The sequence below is a fragment of the Schistocerca serialis genome, chromosome 6 (assembly GCF_023864345.2).
Source record: "Schistocerca serialis cubense isolate TAMUIC-IGC-003099 chromosome 6, iqSchSeri2.2, whole genome shotgun sequence".
In the NCBI taxonomy this organism is placed as follows: Eukaryota; Metazoa; Arthropoda; class Insecta; order Orthoptera; family Acrididae; genus Schistocerca; species Schistocerca serialis.
In genome coordinates, this window is record NC_064643.1 from 375729048 (window position 1) to 375747282 (window position 18235).

At 42.1% G+C, this 18235-nt stretch overlaps 1 protein-coding gene across 2 annotated transcripts in view; it reads right to left on the bottom strand.

Annotated features, from left to right (window-relative positions):
* Nucleotides 1-18235, bottom strand: part of LOC126483899 (mediator of RNA polymerase II transcription subunit 18) — a 50861-nt gene that overhangs the window by 12837 nt on the left and 19789 nt on the right. For both annotated transcript variants that reach the window (XM_050107167.1, XM_050107166.1), the window contains exons 3-4: nt 6135-6233; nt 5892-6058 (exon numbers count right to left, since the gene is read on the bottom strand). In XM_050107167.1, coding sequence (XP_049963124.1) covers nt 5892-6058; nt 6135-6233 — 266 coding nt within the window. The remainder of the gene's footprint in view (nt 1-5891; nt 6059-6134; nt 6234-18235) is intronic.

Sequence of the window (18235 nt, forward strand, 5' to 3'; positions counted from 1 at the left end):
TTACAACCTCAAAACATGAACACTGTAATAAAAAGTCTCTCAAAACGTGTAGTTTGAGTAGAGTAGTAATAAGATTTCTTTCAGGGCCAAACATTTCACCAGCAGACATTCATCACTAACTGTGTACTGTACATGGTTCAAACCTTAGGAGTGAAGTTGTGCTGCAATGGGTAGCGGTTAATAAACATACAAGATGAAGAGAGGAGTGGTAAGCTTTCTGTTCTGATTAATGATCTTGCCCGCAGAATTGATGAACAGTTTATGAAAATTGAAGATTCATCATATCTGATTGATGAACAATTCCCTGAAATTTTTGTACAGTTGTGTATGAGGCCATCACCAATAATTTAGGATACTGAAGTTTCAGTGTTCAGTGATTACCTAAATTGCTCAAGAGGCCCACAAAACCAAACAAATGGGCTCTGCATTACACTACACTATGATGGGGAAGGGGAAGGATGTTTGAAGAGGATTGAAATTGGTGATGAAACTTGGGCGGCACATGTAAACACCAAAACAAAACAGGGAAGGAGAAGGATTTTTGAAGACGATTGAGATTGGTGACGAAACTAGGATGGCACAAGTAAACACAGAAACGAAGCCACTGTCGATAGCTGGGGGCCACGCCAATTCTCCATGCAAGCTGAACAAAGTTCATCAAACTTTATCATCGAGGAAGATTATGGCTACAGTTTCTTGGGATGCTAAGGGAGCTTTCCTGGTTGAATTTATGGAGCATGGAACAACTATCACTTCAGAAGTCTACTGTGAAATTTCGAAGAAACTTAAGCGAGCCATTCAATACAAACATCACAGTATGTTGATTTTCAGTGTCGTGCTTTTGGAACACTGGCTACACACAAAAGCATTAGAATTTTATGAAAAAGGAATTTGTAAATTAGTGAAATGCTATGACAGATGCTTAAATTTAAATGGTGGCTTTTCCTGAAAAATAGCAAAAAGGCGTAGTTTCAATATGTATGTAACACTTTTTATCTTTTAAGACAAGTCCTTTATTTCCAGCCAAACAGAGGTTACTTTTCAAACCGCCCTCATATATTCAGGGTTGCCACAAGTTTACCCACGTGAAATTCCCTGATTTCCAGACAAGTTTTAGCATTTTTCCCTGGCAAATTTTGAGATCTCAAGGGTAAGTTAAGACATAAGCTCACAATCTGTCTTTGCAGCTACAGTATAAGAAACAATAATGCAAACTGGGAAATACATTAAAAAAACTTGCAAGCAGGTGGCATTTACTGATGTGAGCAAAAATCTTAGGTACTACATCAACATCTTTAGTAATGAACTGTTTTTAGATGGAGAAAGCAAGCCAAATGGCATGTGTGTTTCATTAAGATCACTGATGTTATTTTATTTCAATAAAATAAAACACATTTGGTGACAAAAATATGCATTTCCTTGGTATAGCAAGACAGATTTAAAATACCTTCACTGATTTCAGAAATAAGCTCAAAAAAAAAGTAAGCCTTTCGAAAGAAGTGTATAAAGCAGAAGAACTGTGTAAACCAACCGTGTAGGTGACCACCAATAAAATGTTGGTTCTATTGTCAGTTATTACCCATTGCGTTGTATCTGTTATTGTACAGGTATTGTGTGATCTTTCTTTCGAGAAATATATGAGTACACAGCATACAAACCACCAGCAACTGACACAATTTTATTCTTCTTATTGCCCTTACTTTCTAACATATAAACTACTTTTGAAGTGTCAAAATGTACTTGAACAAATAAAATGTCTATAAAACACCACACTGTACAATGCAGTTGTGGTGAGACAGTCACAATTCCTGAAATCCATCGCCCATGGCCTCTGGCCTGCTGAGGAGCACCACAGTCCTGGGTCCATGGATAAACCACGAAAATCCGCTGCATTACGCCACACACAGACAGACCCATCCTGCAGGCAGCTCGGAGAGATTAGATCTGACGGACAGGGCTTGCACATGAGTGGAAAAACTAAGGGCTTCAGATTGGATGACCAAATTCATTACAGATACCTCCAGAAATGGCCTGTAGTTTTGGCCCATCAAGGAAATCCAATTGTGTGGCCAGCTATTCACATGTCACAGACAGCATGTTGATGAAATCAGACGATGGTGATCAATCCACGCAACAGATAACGTGTTAAAATACTCAGAGAATCCATAATAATGAGGACAGGTAGGAACCCACTGTAAAGATGATTCCCAAGCTGCAGACAGCCACTCAAAAAAGACAATCATACTCTCACAACTAAATTTTCAGCCATAGCTCTAGTCAGAAAACGAGTGCACACAAACATGCAATAGTAATGAGGGGAGTAGCGAAGCGGCAAACATACTAAGCTGCACCCAACCAATGACGATGCATGACATCTCATCTCAGTAAACAAACCATTTCATTTACTGAAACAAAAACAAGATTTTTCCAGTGTTTTTTTTTTTTTTATTTCCATGATGTGTTTGGAATTCCCTCATCCCCAGAACCTGTGGCAACCCTGATATTACTAAACCGCTAATCTGGGAGTTACTGACAGAATTATAATTTTTTTTAAATTCAGTCATGATCTAGGCATTAAGAGTTATAATCTTACATTAAAGATTTAGGACAATAAGTTCCGTATTACAGTTCGAAACTGTGTATATGTCTTTAGACATGTAAATTACCCAGACTATATTCATCCAGTATTTGAGAATGAGAGCACTTGCGACTTCCAACAAACTTTACACATAATTTCAGAGTTTTAGGAAACTTTTTCTCCCTGATGTGCCTGACAAAAAAATGAAATGGAAAAAGTTTATAACTTAGTATATTTATGTTGCTCATGCAGAAAAACTGCAGCATCAGGCAAGACATTTCAATTTATTACTTCTTTACTATTAACTCTATTTGCAACACATTTTACAGACAGTATCCATATATACGACTGAACATACCTGCAAAATTACATATTGTATGGCACATATTTTGTGAGAGATTATGTTTTATACATGGGAAATTGATTCTTTAAAGAATCAGGCTGGGGATTACTGGTTCCTACCCAATAAAGGTCTAGAATCTTAAACACTGTACCTCATCACTAGTTTTGTTTAATGGGTACACTTTCATTATTGACTGCAAAGCACACTAGGAATCAGCTCAGATGGTGGGGTTTGAAACAGAGCAACCCGACAGCTGCTGTAGTGCCCACAGAATAGTTTGTACTCCTTCATCACATACCATACAAACAGATATGAATTTATATGTGTGAAAATGTTATCATAAGTATTTGTAATGCATTAATTAGCCTATGACTTTTCCATCACCCACCTCTGTAACCAAACAAATTTCACTCACAAGCAGCTCAGTGCTCAAAGTTGCACCAGCGTTCTATGTTAAATTTCAAACATCTCTGCAGTGTCTTCTGGAGTGAGAGCACGTGGTGATCTGTTCATCAGATGAAAAATGACAAGATTGGCAGGTCCCTTGATGCTATTTGAGAGGAGTTGGACGTGTGTTGGCATTGAGTTATTACCCCCCCCCCCCCCCCCTCTCTCTATCGTCATCGTCATCGTCATCGTCAACAACAACAACAACAACAACAACATGAGACTAAAATTCCACAGGGACTTATCAGTCATCTACTCTAGGGAAAGGTGCCAATGTGCGCAAAGATAGAAAAGTTTTCCAATTAGATGGCTGAACCTATCCTAAAGGTCTCAGTTAACAGTGCCATATGATTCTTTTTCTTTTAAGAAAAGTACCTTTTACTTCTTATTTCCTCATCTTTATCAAACATTCAAAGATGCACATGTACACTGATGTAAAAAAAAGTCGCAACACCCAAAAATATTTAATGTAGAGTAATGAAATTTTGGGAATACATTTGTCTAGGTAACATAACAGGTGATTAACGGTGCAAGATCACAGGTTAATGTAAGCACAAGATAAGCTATTACAAATGTTAAATACTGGTACATTAACAACTGGTGTAACAGCCGGAATGTTGAATGTAAGCATACCAATGTACATACATTGTGTTATACAGGTTCCACATGTCAGTTTGCGGGATGGAGTTCCATGCCTGTTGTGGTTGGTCAATACGGGAACGGATGATGCTGGAGTTACTGTCCAATAACGTCCCATATGTTGTCGACTGGAGACAGATCTGGTGATCAAGCAGGCCAAGACAACATGCCGACACACTGTAGAGCATATTGGGTTCCAACAATGGTATGTAGGTGACTGTTACCCTATTGGAAAACACCCCGTGGAATGCTGTTTATGAATGGCAGAACAGCAAATTTAATCACCAGACTGACGTATCTGGGATAACCACGAGTGTGATCCTGCTGTCATATGAAATCGCACCCCAGACCATAACTAAAGGTGTAGGTCCAGTGTGTCTACAACACAGACAGGTTGGCTGCAGGCCCTCAACTGGCCTACTCCTCACCAACACATGGCCATCACTGGCACAGAGGCAGAATCAGCTTTCATCAGAAAACACAACACACCTTCACCCTCCCCTCCAATGAGTCCTTGCTTAAAACAAGTCACAAATGGCAGTGCTTTGGGGTCAGCGGAATGCACACTACAGGGTGTCTGGCTTGGAGCTGTCCTTGAAGTAACTGATTTGTAACAGTTCATTGTGTCACTGTTTTGCCAACTGCTGCTCAAATCACTGCTGCAGATGCAGTGACACACCCGTAAGTCAAACATTGTTGCCTTCCCTCTAGGTAGTGCCCATCTGGAGCCCAGTCTTCTTGCAATTGGACATTCTCGTAACCACCAATGGCAGCAATCATGTACAGTGGCTACATTTCGGCCAAGTCTTCCTGCAGGGTCATAGAAGGAACATCCAGCTTCTTGTAACCCTATTATACGACCACATTCAAACTCAGTCAGGTGTTGATAATGGTGTCTTTGTTGTTTATGTGACTGGTGTGAAGTCTTAAGAGACTTGATATAGATTTTATGTCGCACAACTCCTTCTGAGTGTTGCAGTTTTTTTTCCTTTATTGTATTTCCTCCAGTGTATTTCAATATTTATTTGGATCTTTTGCCTGTTTTGTAGTGATGGGAAATATAACACTGGTGCTGCTCTGTTTTATATGTTAAAAGTTTTGCCTTTCGTAGGTGATACAAAATACTACAGAGCAATACGACACGGACCATGTGCTGTTGAAATTAACTGTTGATGTGGCATTCTATCACACAGTAACTGTTTGGAGATTCAGTTGAGCTAAGTTCAATATTAGAACACCAAGGATAACTGACAATGAAAGAAAAATGCACCAATGGGGCATGATTTGCACCCTCTTGTGTCAAAATAACACACATTACAAGCAAAAGAGAAATGATGACTAAGAACAATCCAATCCTTGCCCATAAATATTATTAAAGCAATGCTTTCTTTTCTTTTGAATAGTCACTTTTTTCTTAACTTTTGGATCAGCTTGTATTCCAGTGATATTCAAGTTTTCTCAGTTGCTGTGATTTCTTTCAGTTATCCTCTTAGAACCACTATTTTTATTTTCTGTCCATTTCAGCCAAACAAAACCACAAAAAATAATGCACCAGGACACCAAGTCATTAAAACAAGATAGCAACAACTTAAATTACACAATCCAAATACTCAGAAACTTCTATGGTGCCCGATACGGTCAAGAACCTGCTATTTACGGTTTGCCTGAGGTAGATTATCTTGCTCCCTCCCTCCATCAGTGTGCATTAATTGTTTTAGTGCTGCACTGTATCAGGGAAAGTGTACTTGTAAGTTCGTGTGCTATTTACGCATGTTTGTGCGAAATGGTTTGGTACAGACACTATGATAATTACCCTCCACAAGTATGTGGCACTGCCAAATACAACAGTTGCTTACATAAAATAAGTAAACTTACGGTACTAACCTTAAATATTTTGGATACAGTGATTTTCATGCGACCTTTCCGGAACATATAACCTCTCACAATGTACTCAAAATCCATTCTACAGCCCAGTTCAGTTAGAAATTCAACCACAGACGAGCTTGTGCCTATATCTATGCTATTTCTCACAATTGTGGGTCTTGATTTATCTGTAAATTATAAATTAAATACAACAACAAAACTCTTTCCAACAGAACATCAAGAGTATTTGTAACTCATGCTCACCTATTTCAGGTTGACCAATGTAACGTAATTGAAATGGCATATCAGGATAATCCAGTGCCCGTCGAACTCTCAACAGTAATGGCTGAGCACTTGTTCCACCTGCAAAAATTTATGACTAGAAGTTCAGTGCCACAATACTTATATATAAAATTTTCACAATGGTAACCTACTATGCATTCAAAACTTCCCAAGAGATTGAAATGGTAATGGACTGCAAATTGAATGTAGGCTGTTGAAGTTGTGAAGGCAGGTTTTGACTGTATACATCAGTCAATAACAACATTGCCTGTGAGAGGAACAGTTCCACATTCAAGTCCCAACCCCACACACAGCATAAACCTATGAAGAAGTTGAGTAATGGTGCACTCACTGCTGTTGAGTGGTAGACTCATTCTGGACACTATTTATTCGGGAAAGAAAAAGAATACTTATTGCTCTTGCCACTACTTTTGGCCTGTATTGCTGTTGCCCCTACTTTTGGCCTGTATATTAATGATGAACAGTTCTGTTATTGTATCAATATCATGTTCCATTAAAACATAACATCTTCACATTTTGGAACACAATTGCAAAGTGTAGCACACTCAACTTTACATACTGTGCCAATGTTTTCTTCTGCGTGCTGGTTGCATCATACAATGGAAATAAAATGTTTTTTTTTGTAATTGTTATTTCACTATACCTCAAATGAGTTTGGCTACGTGTTTTTGCCCATTAAATTTTAGGCATGTAACTGCAGAAACCCTATTTTACCTCCTTGGCCATGTATGTTACAGCTATCTTCAGAATGAGATGACATACTGAAGCTACAGCATTTGTGCTGTGTTTTTAAAAAATGGACCACACCACAGTGCTTGCAGGTAGCAAAAACAGTGCATACATTGAACCCGTGGCTAGGTGGTCTACCCATGCTGGGATATCAGTGAGCTGCACTGTAGTAATATCTTTGTGAGTTTACTAAAGGAAGCAGCAGATTCAATGATTTGTCCAGGTTGAAACTGCTATCTCTTCTATTATTATTATTCACCAAATGAATTTCAGTTGGTTTTTTCATACTGCACATAGTGACCAGTGTCAATGCCGTGCTATCCCACAACTGATGTATTGGGCCATAAGAGCTGGGTGTATTACAGTGTTCCATGCATATTTCATTGACTTTACAAATCACCTGCCCAATGTAAAAGGGGCCACACTTGCAGAGGATCTTGTAAACCCTAGCCTTGCAGAACTTCAAGTCATCTTTGATGGAATCCAAAAGTATGGTTGTCTTCAGTGAAGAGTGAAAAATCACTTTACATTGAGCTTGGTGGGGATCTCACCTATGGTTCTGACAGACTTCCCACATATGACATGAAAGCCTTGGATTTAAATGTCTCTCTGTCTCTTCCACTCCTTATTTCCAACTTAGATTTTCTTCATAGTGCCTTGTCTCTACTGTGGAGAAAACCATTTGCTTCAGGAACTCCCTTTAAGAGTAGAAACTCATCCTGCAGACTACTCTCATCAATATGTGCTTTGTGAACCAAAGTTCTGAGAACACTCATTCCCTGGTAAGGGTAGTGGCAGTTATCTGCATGTAAATACAAATCCGTACAAGTTGGCTTCCAATAAACTGTGAGTCCCAAGGTGCCATCATCTTTACAATAATATAAAACATCCAAAAATGGAAGCTTTTCAATTTAAATTGTAAACTGAATTTTACTGTGGATGGAATTTAGATGGTTTAGAAATTCTGGTGGTTACTCCTCACCATGGGGCCACACAACAAATGTGTCATCAACATATCTCCAAAATATTGTGGGATTCAAAGTTACAGATTCCAGTGCCCCTGAAGTTCACAGGCATAGCATTCCTAATAAGCACTGTGTGGTGTCACCGCCAGACACCACACTTGGTAGGTGGTAGCCTTTAAATCGGCCGCGGTCCGTTAGTATACGTCGGACCCGTGTGTCGCCACTATCAGTGATTGCAGACTGAGTGCCGCCACACGGCAGGTCTAGAGATATTTCCTAGCACTCGCCCAGTTGTACAGCCGACTTTGCTAGCGATGGTTCACTGACAAATTACGCTCTCATTTGCCGAGACGATAGTGAGCATAGCCTTCAGCTACGTCATTTGCTACGACCTAGCAAGGCGCCATTATCATTTGCTATTTATCTTGTGATGCATGTACAGTCAGACCGATGTTCACCAATTATGGATTAAAGTTAAGTATTCCAGAAGCTACGTACCTTTTTTGCTAGTCTCAATTCCTTGTCATTTTCCAGACCTCACGCCAGTCTGCGTGAGCTTAAACGCATGCCTTTCGGCTTCCTGTCATAGTGGATTGGCTGTCTTGCCAGTCCACAACAGTTGGCGACGAGAATTATGCGTTCGTAACTATATTGCCCTGATTTACTTGTGTAATGGCTTCGCCACAATCTCCAGATGTACTGACCGAATATTATCGCTTGCAGAATCAGCAGACACAGGCCTTACTGGATGCCCTTGGACAGCTCGTCCAGGGTCAACATGCAATGCAAAACGATGCGGCAGCCGCCGCTCCACCGCTACCGCAGCCACAACACACTGTTGCACCAACTTTTCGTCCTTTTGATGCTGCACTGGAAAGCTGGATGGAGTGGTCACGCCAATTTGGATTCCATCTCGCCGCCTACAGAATTCAAAGTAACGAGCGGCAGCCTTTTTTGTTAGCATCCGTAGGCGTCCAGACGTACCGTGTGATAGTGAAATTATTTCCCCAACGCAACGTAGCAACTTTATTCTACGACGAAATTTTGTCTGCATTAGATGCATATTTCAAAGAATCATTCAATGTAGTTGCAAAAAGGTATACCTTCTTTCGTACAAAATGTACGGCCGGTCAGACAAATCGGGAGTGGGTTGCAACCTTGCAAGGCCTTACTAGGGATTGTGCTTTTGAGTGTCAATGTGGACTCCCTTATTCAGATACTATGGTGCATGATGCAATTGCACAGAACGTTTCTGATGTTCGTATACGGGAACAGATTTTGAAACTAGTCAGTCCCTCCCTTCAACAAGTGATGGACATATTGGATCGGCAGGACACACTTGACTTTGCTCAGGAATCATTTGAAACTTCACCAGCGGTGTGTCACATTAACCGGCCCGCCGGGCGCGCTGCACGGAACAGTAAACAGCCCTCGCGCCCTGCCGCGCAAGGGCCGCCTGGCTCTCAGCCACGTGTGCCGCGCAGACAAGCAAATGCAGTGCTAAAATCATGCCCACGGAGTGCTACTAGACATTCGCGTGAGAACTGCCCATCACGCCAGGCTATTTGCTTTTTCTGTAATAAAAAAGGACATGTTCAAAGTGTTTGCCAGAAAAAGCTCAGATCAGACACACACAACCATTCCCAGCCCTTTGCTTCGCGCCGGAATCGGAATCAAACCAAGAATACTCAGGCTCGTGAACCTTCGTCCATGGAAATTCATGTAGTTCATTCCACTCCGCCCAGTGCCACTCTCTCTACCAGTGACTGTGTTTGTCCCACAAATAGTGTGCGTCGACATCGCTGGAAATCCCGTCATATCACAAGTGATTTTGTACCAGTGTCAGTTCACGTTGCACGAGACAGTCGCTCTTGTCGTCAACAGGGCAATACACTTTTTGTAGACTTGGACATTAACGGCAAAGTGATACCATTCCAGCTCGATACCGGAGCTGCAGTTTCACTGATCAATCACGACATGTACAAAGAGCTGGGCACACCTCCGTTGCGTGCCGCAAATGTTAAGCTAACTGCATATTCAGGTCACAGGTTCGCTGTGTTAGGACAGTGCAGCCTTCTTGCAACATACAAAGGACAAACAAAACTTGTGTCATTTTACGTACTTCTGCTGCAGTGAACTTGTTTGGTTTCGATTTATTTCAGTTGTTTAACTTGTCTATAGTAAATCAGGTCCTGTCAGTGAACCAGACTCTGCCTTCAGCCAGTGTTTCTCGCCTATGTGAAGAATTTGCAGACATTTTTGCACCGGGCCTCGGTTGCGCTAAGAACTATAAAGCACATTTGGAACTGAAAGTAAACGCGCAACCAAAACTTTTCAGAGCGCGCAATGTTCCCCACGCATTGTGTGATGAAGTCGCAAAAACATTACACGATTTGGAATCACAAGGTGTGATTGAACGTGTGCAGGCTTCTCTCTGGGCATCACCCTTAGTAATTTTGCCAAAACCTTCGGGAAAATTGAGACTTTGTGTGGACTTTAAGGCAATAATAGAATCCACAACTAGTGATTGCAGCTTTTCCTTTACCCCACCCCGAAGATCTTTTTGACAAACTGTGCCCGGGTAAATGTTTTTCGAAGTTGGACCTGGCAGATGCATACTTGCAAATACTGGTGGACGAAGAATCCCAGCGCGTTTTGGTGGTTACCACGCATCTTGGTTTGTATCGATTCAAACGACTGCCATTCGGGTGTGCATCCGCCCCTGCATTGTTTCAGCAATATCTATAAACTGTTTGTGCGTTGGTCCCTACTGCAGCAAACTATCTCGACGATATTGTGATCTCCGGAAAGACGGAAGAAGAACATTTAGCCAATCTCAGAACATTATTTCAGGTCTTACGACAAAATGGTCTTCGCTTGCGGAAGGACAAATGTGTGTTTTTTGCTCGGGACTTACCCTACCTGGGCCATGTACTCAATGCCCAAGGCATACATCCCAGTTCAGAGCACCTCCGTGCCATACAAGACTTGCCTTCGCCGCGGAATTTGAAGCAGCTACAGAGTGTGCTGGGAAAAATTAATTATTATCATCGCTATGTGCACCATGCTTCTTCCATTTCAGCTCCGCTTCATCGCTTACGCCATAAAGGTGTTCCGTTCGTCTGGACGACGGAATGCGAACGCGCCTTTCGCCAGTTGAAATCGGCGTTGCTTTCCAATACTTGCCTTATGTCATTGATGCGGAAACCGATGACGTGGTCGAATCGTTTCCGATTGATTTTCGTCGTGTAGCTACAGCCACAGCTGCTGACCCTGTCCTTGCTACTGTTTTGCGTTTTGTTGCCACGCAATGGCCCTTGTCAAAGTCACGGATCGAGGATCCGTTGGTTCGGCGATTTTTTGCTCACAAGGAGAGACTTTTTGTACGACGTGGTGTTTTGCTGTTGCGTTCTGATAATGATCAGTCCCGGGTCGTGGTCCCACGTTCGTTACAGTCCTCTGTCTTACGGCTTCTCCACCAAGGACATTGGGGTATAGTGAGAACGAAACAACTTGCTCGTCAGCACTGTACTTGGTTCGGAATCGATGCTGCGATTACGAATATGTGCTCTTCTTGCATGGCGTGTGCCGAACAACAATCTGCACTGTCACGGAAATTCTTTGCATGGCCAAAAGCCACTTCCCCTTGGCAACGTTTACACATCAATTTTGCTGGTCCATTCTGGAATGCTCGATGGTTGGTTGTGGTCAATCCATTCAGTAATTTTCCTTTTGTTGTCTGGATGTCTCCCACGACGGCATTTGCCACCATCCAAACATTATCTGCTATCTTTTGCATTGAAGGTCTTCCACAGACTATTGTTTCCGACAATGGCCCACAATTCATGTCCGCCGAATTTCAGTCATTCTGCAAGGCCAATGGTATTCAACATCTGACGTCCGCGCCGTTTCGCCACAGTCAAACGGTGCCGCTGAACGACTGGTTCGGACTTTCAAGTCACAGATGTTGACGTTAAAAGAGTCGCATTCTCGGGAGGACGCGTTATTGCTCTTTTTGTCCTCGTATCGCTCTCAGCCTCGAGATGGTCGCTCGCCGGCTGAGTTGCTCCACGGTCGTCCTCATCGAACCTTGATGTCTTTGCTACATTCGCCGCATCAGGTTCCTGTGCAGCGGCAGACACCTGCTTTTACTCCAGGCGACGTTGTCTACTATCGTAACTAATGAGATTCACGGCGTTGGCTCGAAGGGCGCATTCTTCGCTGCCTCGGCTGCGCTATGTATTTGGTTTTGGGGGCCTCTGATGAGGTGCGCCGGCATCTCATCCAGCTGCGCCTCTGTCATCGCCTGGGTTCTGCCGCTCCCCGTCTGCTTTCAGCGACAGTGCCGTCCAGTCAGCGCCCTGGGGACCCATCTACTGGCTCGCCTCAGCCCCAGGTGTTACCGACGCTGCCTTCCATTTTGCCCCATGGCGATGCGCCACCTGTTCTCCCGCCGGCAACGCCCGCAGTGGACGCTTCGCTGCAGCCGCCGGGCACCTCCCTGGGTCACGTGCCGCCGATCGCTTCCTGTGACCCGTTGTCCTCCGCCATGGACTTCGTGCCCGCTCCGGACCATATGTCGTCTTCGCCCGCCGGGTGCCCCGGCCCGATGGAGGTCGACCGTTCGGCCCCTCCTGTCTCTCTACGGGCGCATGCACTGCATGTTGGCGTGCACCCTGAGGCAGGTTTTCAGGCGTTTCCTAGCTCCCCTCGGTCCGAATGGCAGGGTGCAGATGGCACAGCCTCGCCTGTTGTTAGGCTCCCCACCTCGTCGCATGGGGTCCTCTCCACAGCGGGCGAAAGCCTTATGCCACAACCGTCCGCCAATTTGCGGGGGAGGAATGTGGTGTCACCGCCAGACACCACACTTGGTAGGTGGTAGCCTTTAAATCGGCCGTGATCCGTTAGTATACGTCGGACCCGCGTGTCGCCACTATCAGTGATTGCAGACCGAGCGCCGCCACACAGCAGGTCTAGAGAGATTTCCTAGCACTCGTCCAGCTGTACAGCCGACTTTGCTAGCGATGGTTCACTGACAAATTACGCTCTCATTTGCCGAGACGATAGTGAGCATAGCCTTCAGCTACATCATTTGCTACGACCTAGCAAGGCACCATTATCATTTGCTATTTATCTTGTGATGCATGTACAGTCAGACCGATGTTCACCAATTATGGATTAAAGTTAAGTATTCCAGAAGCTACATACCTTTTTTGCTAGTCTCAATTCCTTGTCATTTTCCAGACCTCACGCCAGCCTGCGTGAGCTTAAACGCATGCCTTTCGGCTTCCTGTCATAGTGGATTGGCTGTCTTGCCAGTCCACAACACACTGTCTGCAGGATGAGCTCATACACATAAAGGCAGTTTTTGAACCAAATTTCCATCTCACAACAGAGGCACAAGGCACTATGAATAAAACCTGTGGTTGACGCGAGAAATGTGGAAGAATGTAAGGAGGGATTAAAATGCACAGCTCTCTTGTTATATGTGGGAAGCCTGTCATAAAAAAAATAGATCAGATCCTCATCAGCTGCACTTCTGGGTTCTATTAATAATCACTTGAAGTTCTGCAAAATCCCCAGCAAATGTGGCCTTTTGTACATCGTGCAAGGCTGGAATTTATAAGATCCTCAGCAGTTGTGGCCTTTTGTACATCGTGCAAATGATTCTTAGTCCATGAAAGCTGCATTGAACACCATAGGTACACTCACTCAGCTCTTACAGCCCTCTAAATCAGCTGTGACTGACCACTGAATTGACACAAGTCACTCTGTGCAGTATGAGAATGTTTAAATACTAGCATTTATATCATCTATTTGGGACTCAGTTATGAAAGAAGCAGCTGAAATTAATTTGGCAAAGATTTTAATTAACAGAGATATTGGTTTCAATGTCAACAAATCATTGAATTTGACATGTTCTTTAAAAGCTCACAAAGACATCAGTAGACTGCAGTTCTCAGTGATACATCAATATCCCAACATGAATCAATCACACACCCACAGGTTCAATTTACGCACAGCTTTTTGATGCCAAAATTGTCTCTCATGCTTGTGTATCTGTGGCTGCATGTGCTGTGGTGTGGTCCATGGTTTAAAAGGACAGTGTGAGGGCTGTAGCTTCAGTCTGTTAGCTCACTTTGAAGATGGTCATAAACAGTGATTGATTTAAAAAAAAAAAAAAAAATTATTTGCCCGGTTTATACATTTTATAAAACCAGATTCCTTGAATAAGATTTTTAAAAAGGCTGGTTCTGTTGCCATCAAGGAGAAGATCTGTTTTATCCATCAAAAGCCGGACTTGGTTTCTGAACAACTGAATCACCTGGATCTGAACATGTCTGTGGAGTTATCATCCATTTCATTGGACTGTGTTGTTGGTATGGCAGGAGCTACTGGGTTTCTGTACAGTAATGAGACTGGTCGCCAAACAGTGCTCCAGTCTCCAGTAGTGGGCTCCCCAGCATGCGATTTGTGATCTTCTTTCATTTTTTGTAGGGTAAACTATGCAATACACCAGGCACCAGTCACTTCCAAGAGCTGACACAGTGAGGATCATGTGTGGCACAAAAGTTGTTTCTGAGTTTTTGTTATGGAAGAAAACATGAAAAATGGAATGTCAGCTGGAGCATCACTGTGCGATTAAATTTTGTTTTCACCCGGGCAAAACCGCTTCTGAAATGCTTGCCTTGGTTAACGGAGCTTACAAAGATGATGCACTGTCAAGGACCCAGGTTTTTTGGTGGTTCAGTGACTTTAAGAATGGACAGGAGAATCGTCGAAGACATGGAGCGATTTCAACAAGGCATAGAGCGACCTAGATGACCTCCAACGAGTGATTTGGATGAAAATGTGGCCATAGTGGAAAATCTCCTGGACTCCGACCATTGTTTGAGAGTAAGATTAATTGCCGTAGACCTCAACATGTGCAAAGCAATGGTTCACAAAATTATTTCTGGAAATTTGAACATGTGGAAGGTTTCAGTGAAATTGGTGCCAAATGTGTTGAGTGATCGACAAGAACAGCAACAGAATGATGTATCCTGTGAGATATTTGAGCAATTAGAAGGTGATCTGGACTTTTTTGGACAATACAATGTCAGATGATGAATGATGGGTGTTCCAGTATGGGCATACCTCATACTCCCTACACCCTAAAAATGAGAGGATGCCAAAACTAAAGTCAATGTTCACTCTCATTTCTGAACAGTGGGGGTAGGGGGGGGGGGGGAGGGGGGGGGAGGGGGGGGGGGTGCACAAAGAATATGTACCTCCAGAATGAGCTATCAATGCTGTTCCTACAAAGAAGCCCTTGTGTGCCTGCACAGAACTGTCATATGCAAATTTGATCATCAGAAGTTCTACTACGACAACATCCCAGAGCACACCGCCTTCGTTGTATTTATCTACTGGCTCAGATAGGTGCTGCAATCTTGCGGAAACCACCGTGCACTCCCAATATGAACCCACCAGACTTCTTTCTGTTCCCAGATCTCTAGAGGAACCTGCAAGGTTACCATTTTGATGAAGTTCTTGCCATTCAATGGGTCGTCAGAGTCTCTGAAAGGGGTTATAATAGCTGACTTCTAAGGAGCCTTTGCTCTGTGGGAATCACATTGGCAGCAGTCATCGATACCCAAAGAGAGAGATTTAAATGCAAAGGTTTCCTGAGGTATGTGGAAAGACTCTCAAAAAATTATGTTGGAACGTCATCAAACACAAAATTAAAGAGACTATTTTGAAGAATTTTAACAATATGAACTGATCAAATCAATAAATTATATTTACAAGGTCCAGTCTCATTACTTTACAGACAAACCCTGTATTTCTGTGTTCCAGAGAGCTGCACTGTGTAAAATTTGCCAGAATACTCAGATGGTGGAGTTTACAGCTGATAAAAGTAATGCCTCTGTTTTAATGTCTCATGATAGTTATCATCATAAAATGTTTAGTTTACTCAATGATAGTACACACTGGAAGATATGTAAAGACCCCATTAACCAAGAGTTAAGGAAGACTGCTGCATTTCTGAATGGCTCCCCCTTTCTGCCACGAGCTGTGTGAAGACTGAAACAAAGTAGTGTGATCATAAGATAGATTTCCTATGTGATCAACAGTAAGCAACACTGGCTCTCCAATCAACTACCAAGACAAGCACTTACAGGTAGCATGATCATTAAGACCTTTTGTGGGAAGATGTGATCATCACACATACAACTCTGTGGACTTCATTGATAAAATTAAATCACAGACAGGACAGTTCTGATTTATTAGTCAGCTTTGATATGGTTGCCTTTATTTTGTGAGATTTCCCTTACAAAATCTTTATCTCTTACTCGCAACATTTTGATAAATAGGTTACAGCTTTGTTCAAACTTGTTATGATATCAACTTACTCTTCATTTAATAATGAATTTTTTGAACAAGTTCGTGGTTTCAGCAAAAGCAGTCCTTTGTTCCACTCGATGGCCAATTCATTTATGGGGGACTTAGAGAAAAAGGACTGGAATCTGATTGTTTGAAGCCCACAGCATTTTCGAGATATGTTGATGACATGTTTGTAATGTGGCCTCATATTTAGGATAAATTACAGGAATTTTTAAAACATTCAAATTCAAACCACAATGAAATTCAGTTTACAATTTATATAAAAATGAGGGATGCTTCAATTTTTTGATGTTTTAGTTTACCACAAAAATGATGTCACCTTGAGACATGCAGTTCACCAGAAGCTGACTAAAACATCTACATATAAATAGCTGCCACCACCCTTCCCGGACAATGAGTGTTCTCAGAACTTTGGATCACAAAGCACACAGCATTGCTGACAAAAGCAGTCTGCAGGATGAGCAGTCTCCAAAGTAGGCAAGTAAAGCACTATGAATGAAGCCTAAGGAGGACACAAAGAATGAGGAAGAAGACAGAGAGAGATTTAAATGCAAAGGTTTCCTGAGGTATGTGAGAAGACTTGACAAAATTATGTTGGAACCTCATCAAACACAAAATTAGAGAGATTTTTCACACTCCTCCAAAGATAGCAACATTTTTGTGTTCTGTCAAAGTCGGGGTCCACAAATTCCCTGTGATTGTGGTCTTTGTATATTGGACAGACAACCTGTACATGCCATAAAATACGTACAGAACACTGTAGGTACGCCCAGCTCTTACAGACCAATAAATCTGCTGTGGCAAAGCACTTTATTGACACCGGCCATTCTATGGAGTATAAAAATCTCAAAATTCTCACATCGGCTTCATTTTTTGGGATTATATCATGAAAAAAGCAGTTCAAATTCATTGGAGAAGAATATAATTATCAGACATATTGGTTTCAACCTGGACAATTAATTAAATCTGCTGCTTTCTTTAACAAATTCACAAAGATATTGCTACAGTGCAGCTCATAATGATACATCAATATCCTAGCTTGAATCGACATACAGCCATAATTCAATTGATGCACTGTTCTTTGCCATTGAAAAATGTCGCTGGCTCTTTTGTATCTGTGGCCACAAGCATAGTGGTGCAGTCTGTATGTTTAACAAGACAGAGGAAGTACTGTGGCTTCAGTCTGTTGGCTCACTTTGTATATGGCCGACAGATATACGATTGAAATATTAGAACAAATAGGGTTTCTGCAGCTGCATTCCAGAAATTTAATGGACAAGTCTGACTATGTTTAAATCCAAGCACTAAGAAAGCAATCAAAGAGTTTGAAATCCTGCTATGGCAGTGATAACATCAATTTTATATGTTTTGAATCTGTCTTGTTGCTTTTACAATGGAGTGCAGTCCTGCTTTGTACATAGCTCATGAAGCGAAATACCCATTGGTGAAAGTTGTTTTATCATTTCCTCTCTGAGAAGAGATGATACATTATAAATTAACTTTAACATTATGATACAAAATATTATAAGTCACAAACTTAAAATTATGATGTGAAACATAATAAATCAGTAACACTATGTTTGTTGGGAGGCTTTGACTTATTTCTTAAATTTTTCGAAGTCCTTGTCTTTGTGATAAACAGATTATGTCCCACAACTTAAATAACAATAATGTGTTTTGTCCAAATCCATTATCAACACAAGCAAACATGATCGTTCATTTTTCCTCAAAGACTGATGCTACTACATGCATGAGGAAACACAGGTCACCGGATTACGGTCATGCAGTTCCCTTCTCTGCAGGCCTGCGAACTGAACAACCACTGAGGTCCCCACTCTCTCAACGTAGTGTCAAATGTAACTTCAGGGTCTTTCACCATGTTATGCTGACCTTTCCACAGCTCGCTTTATGAATCATTGGTGACAATGCACAGACATGCCGGGGGCATGTTTATTTTACACAAAGTCTGATAATATAGGG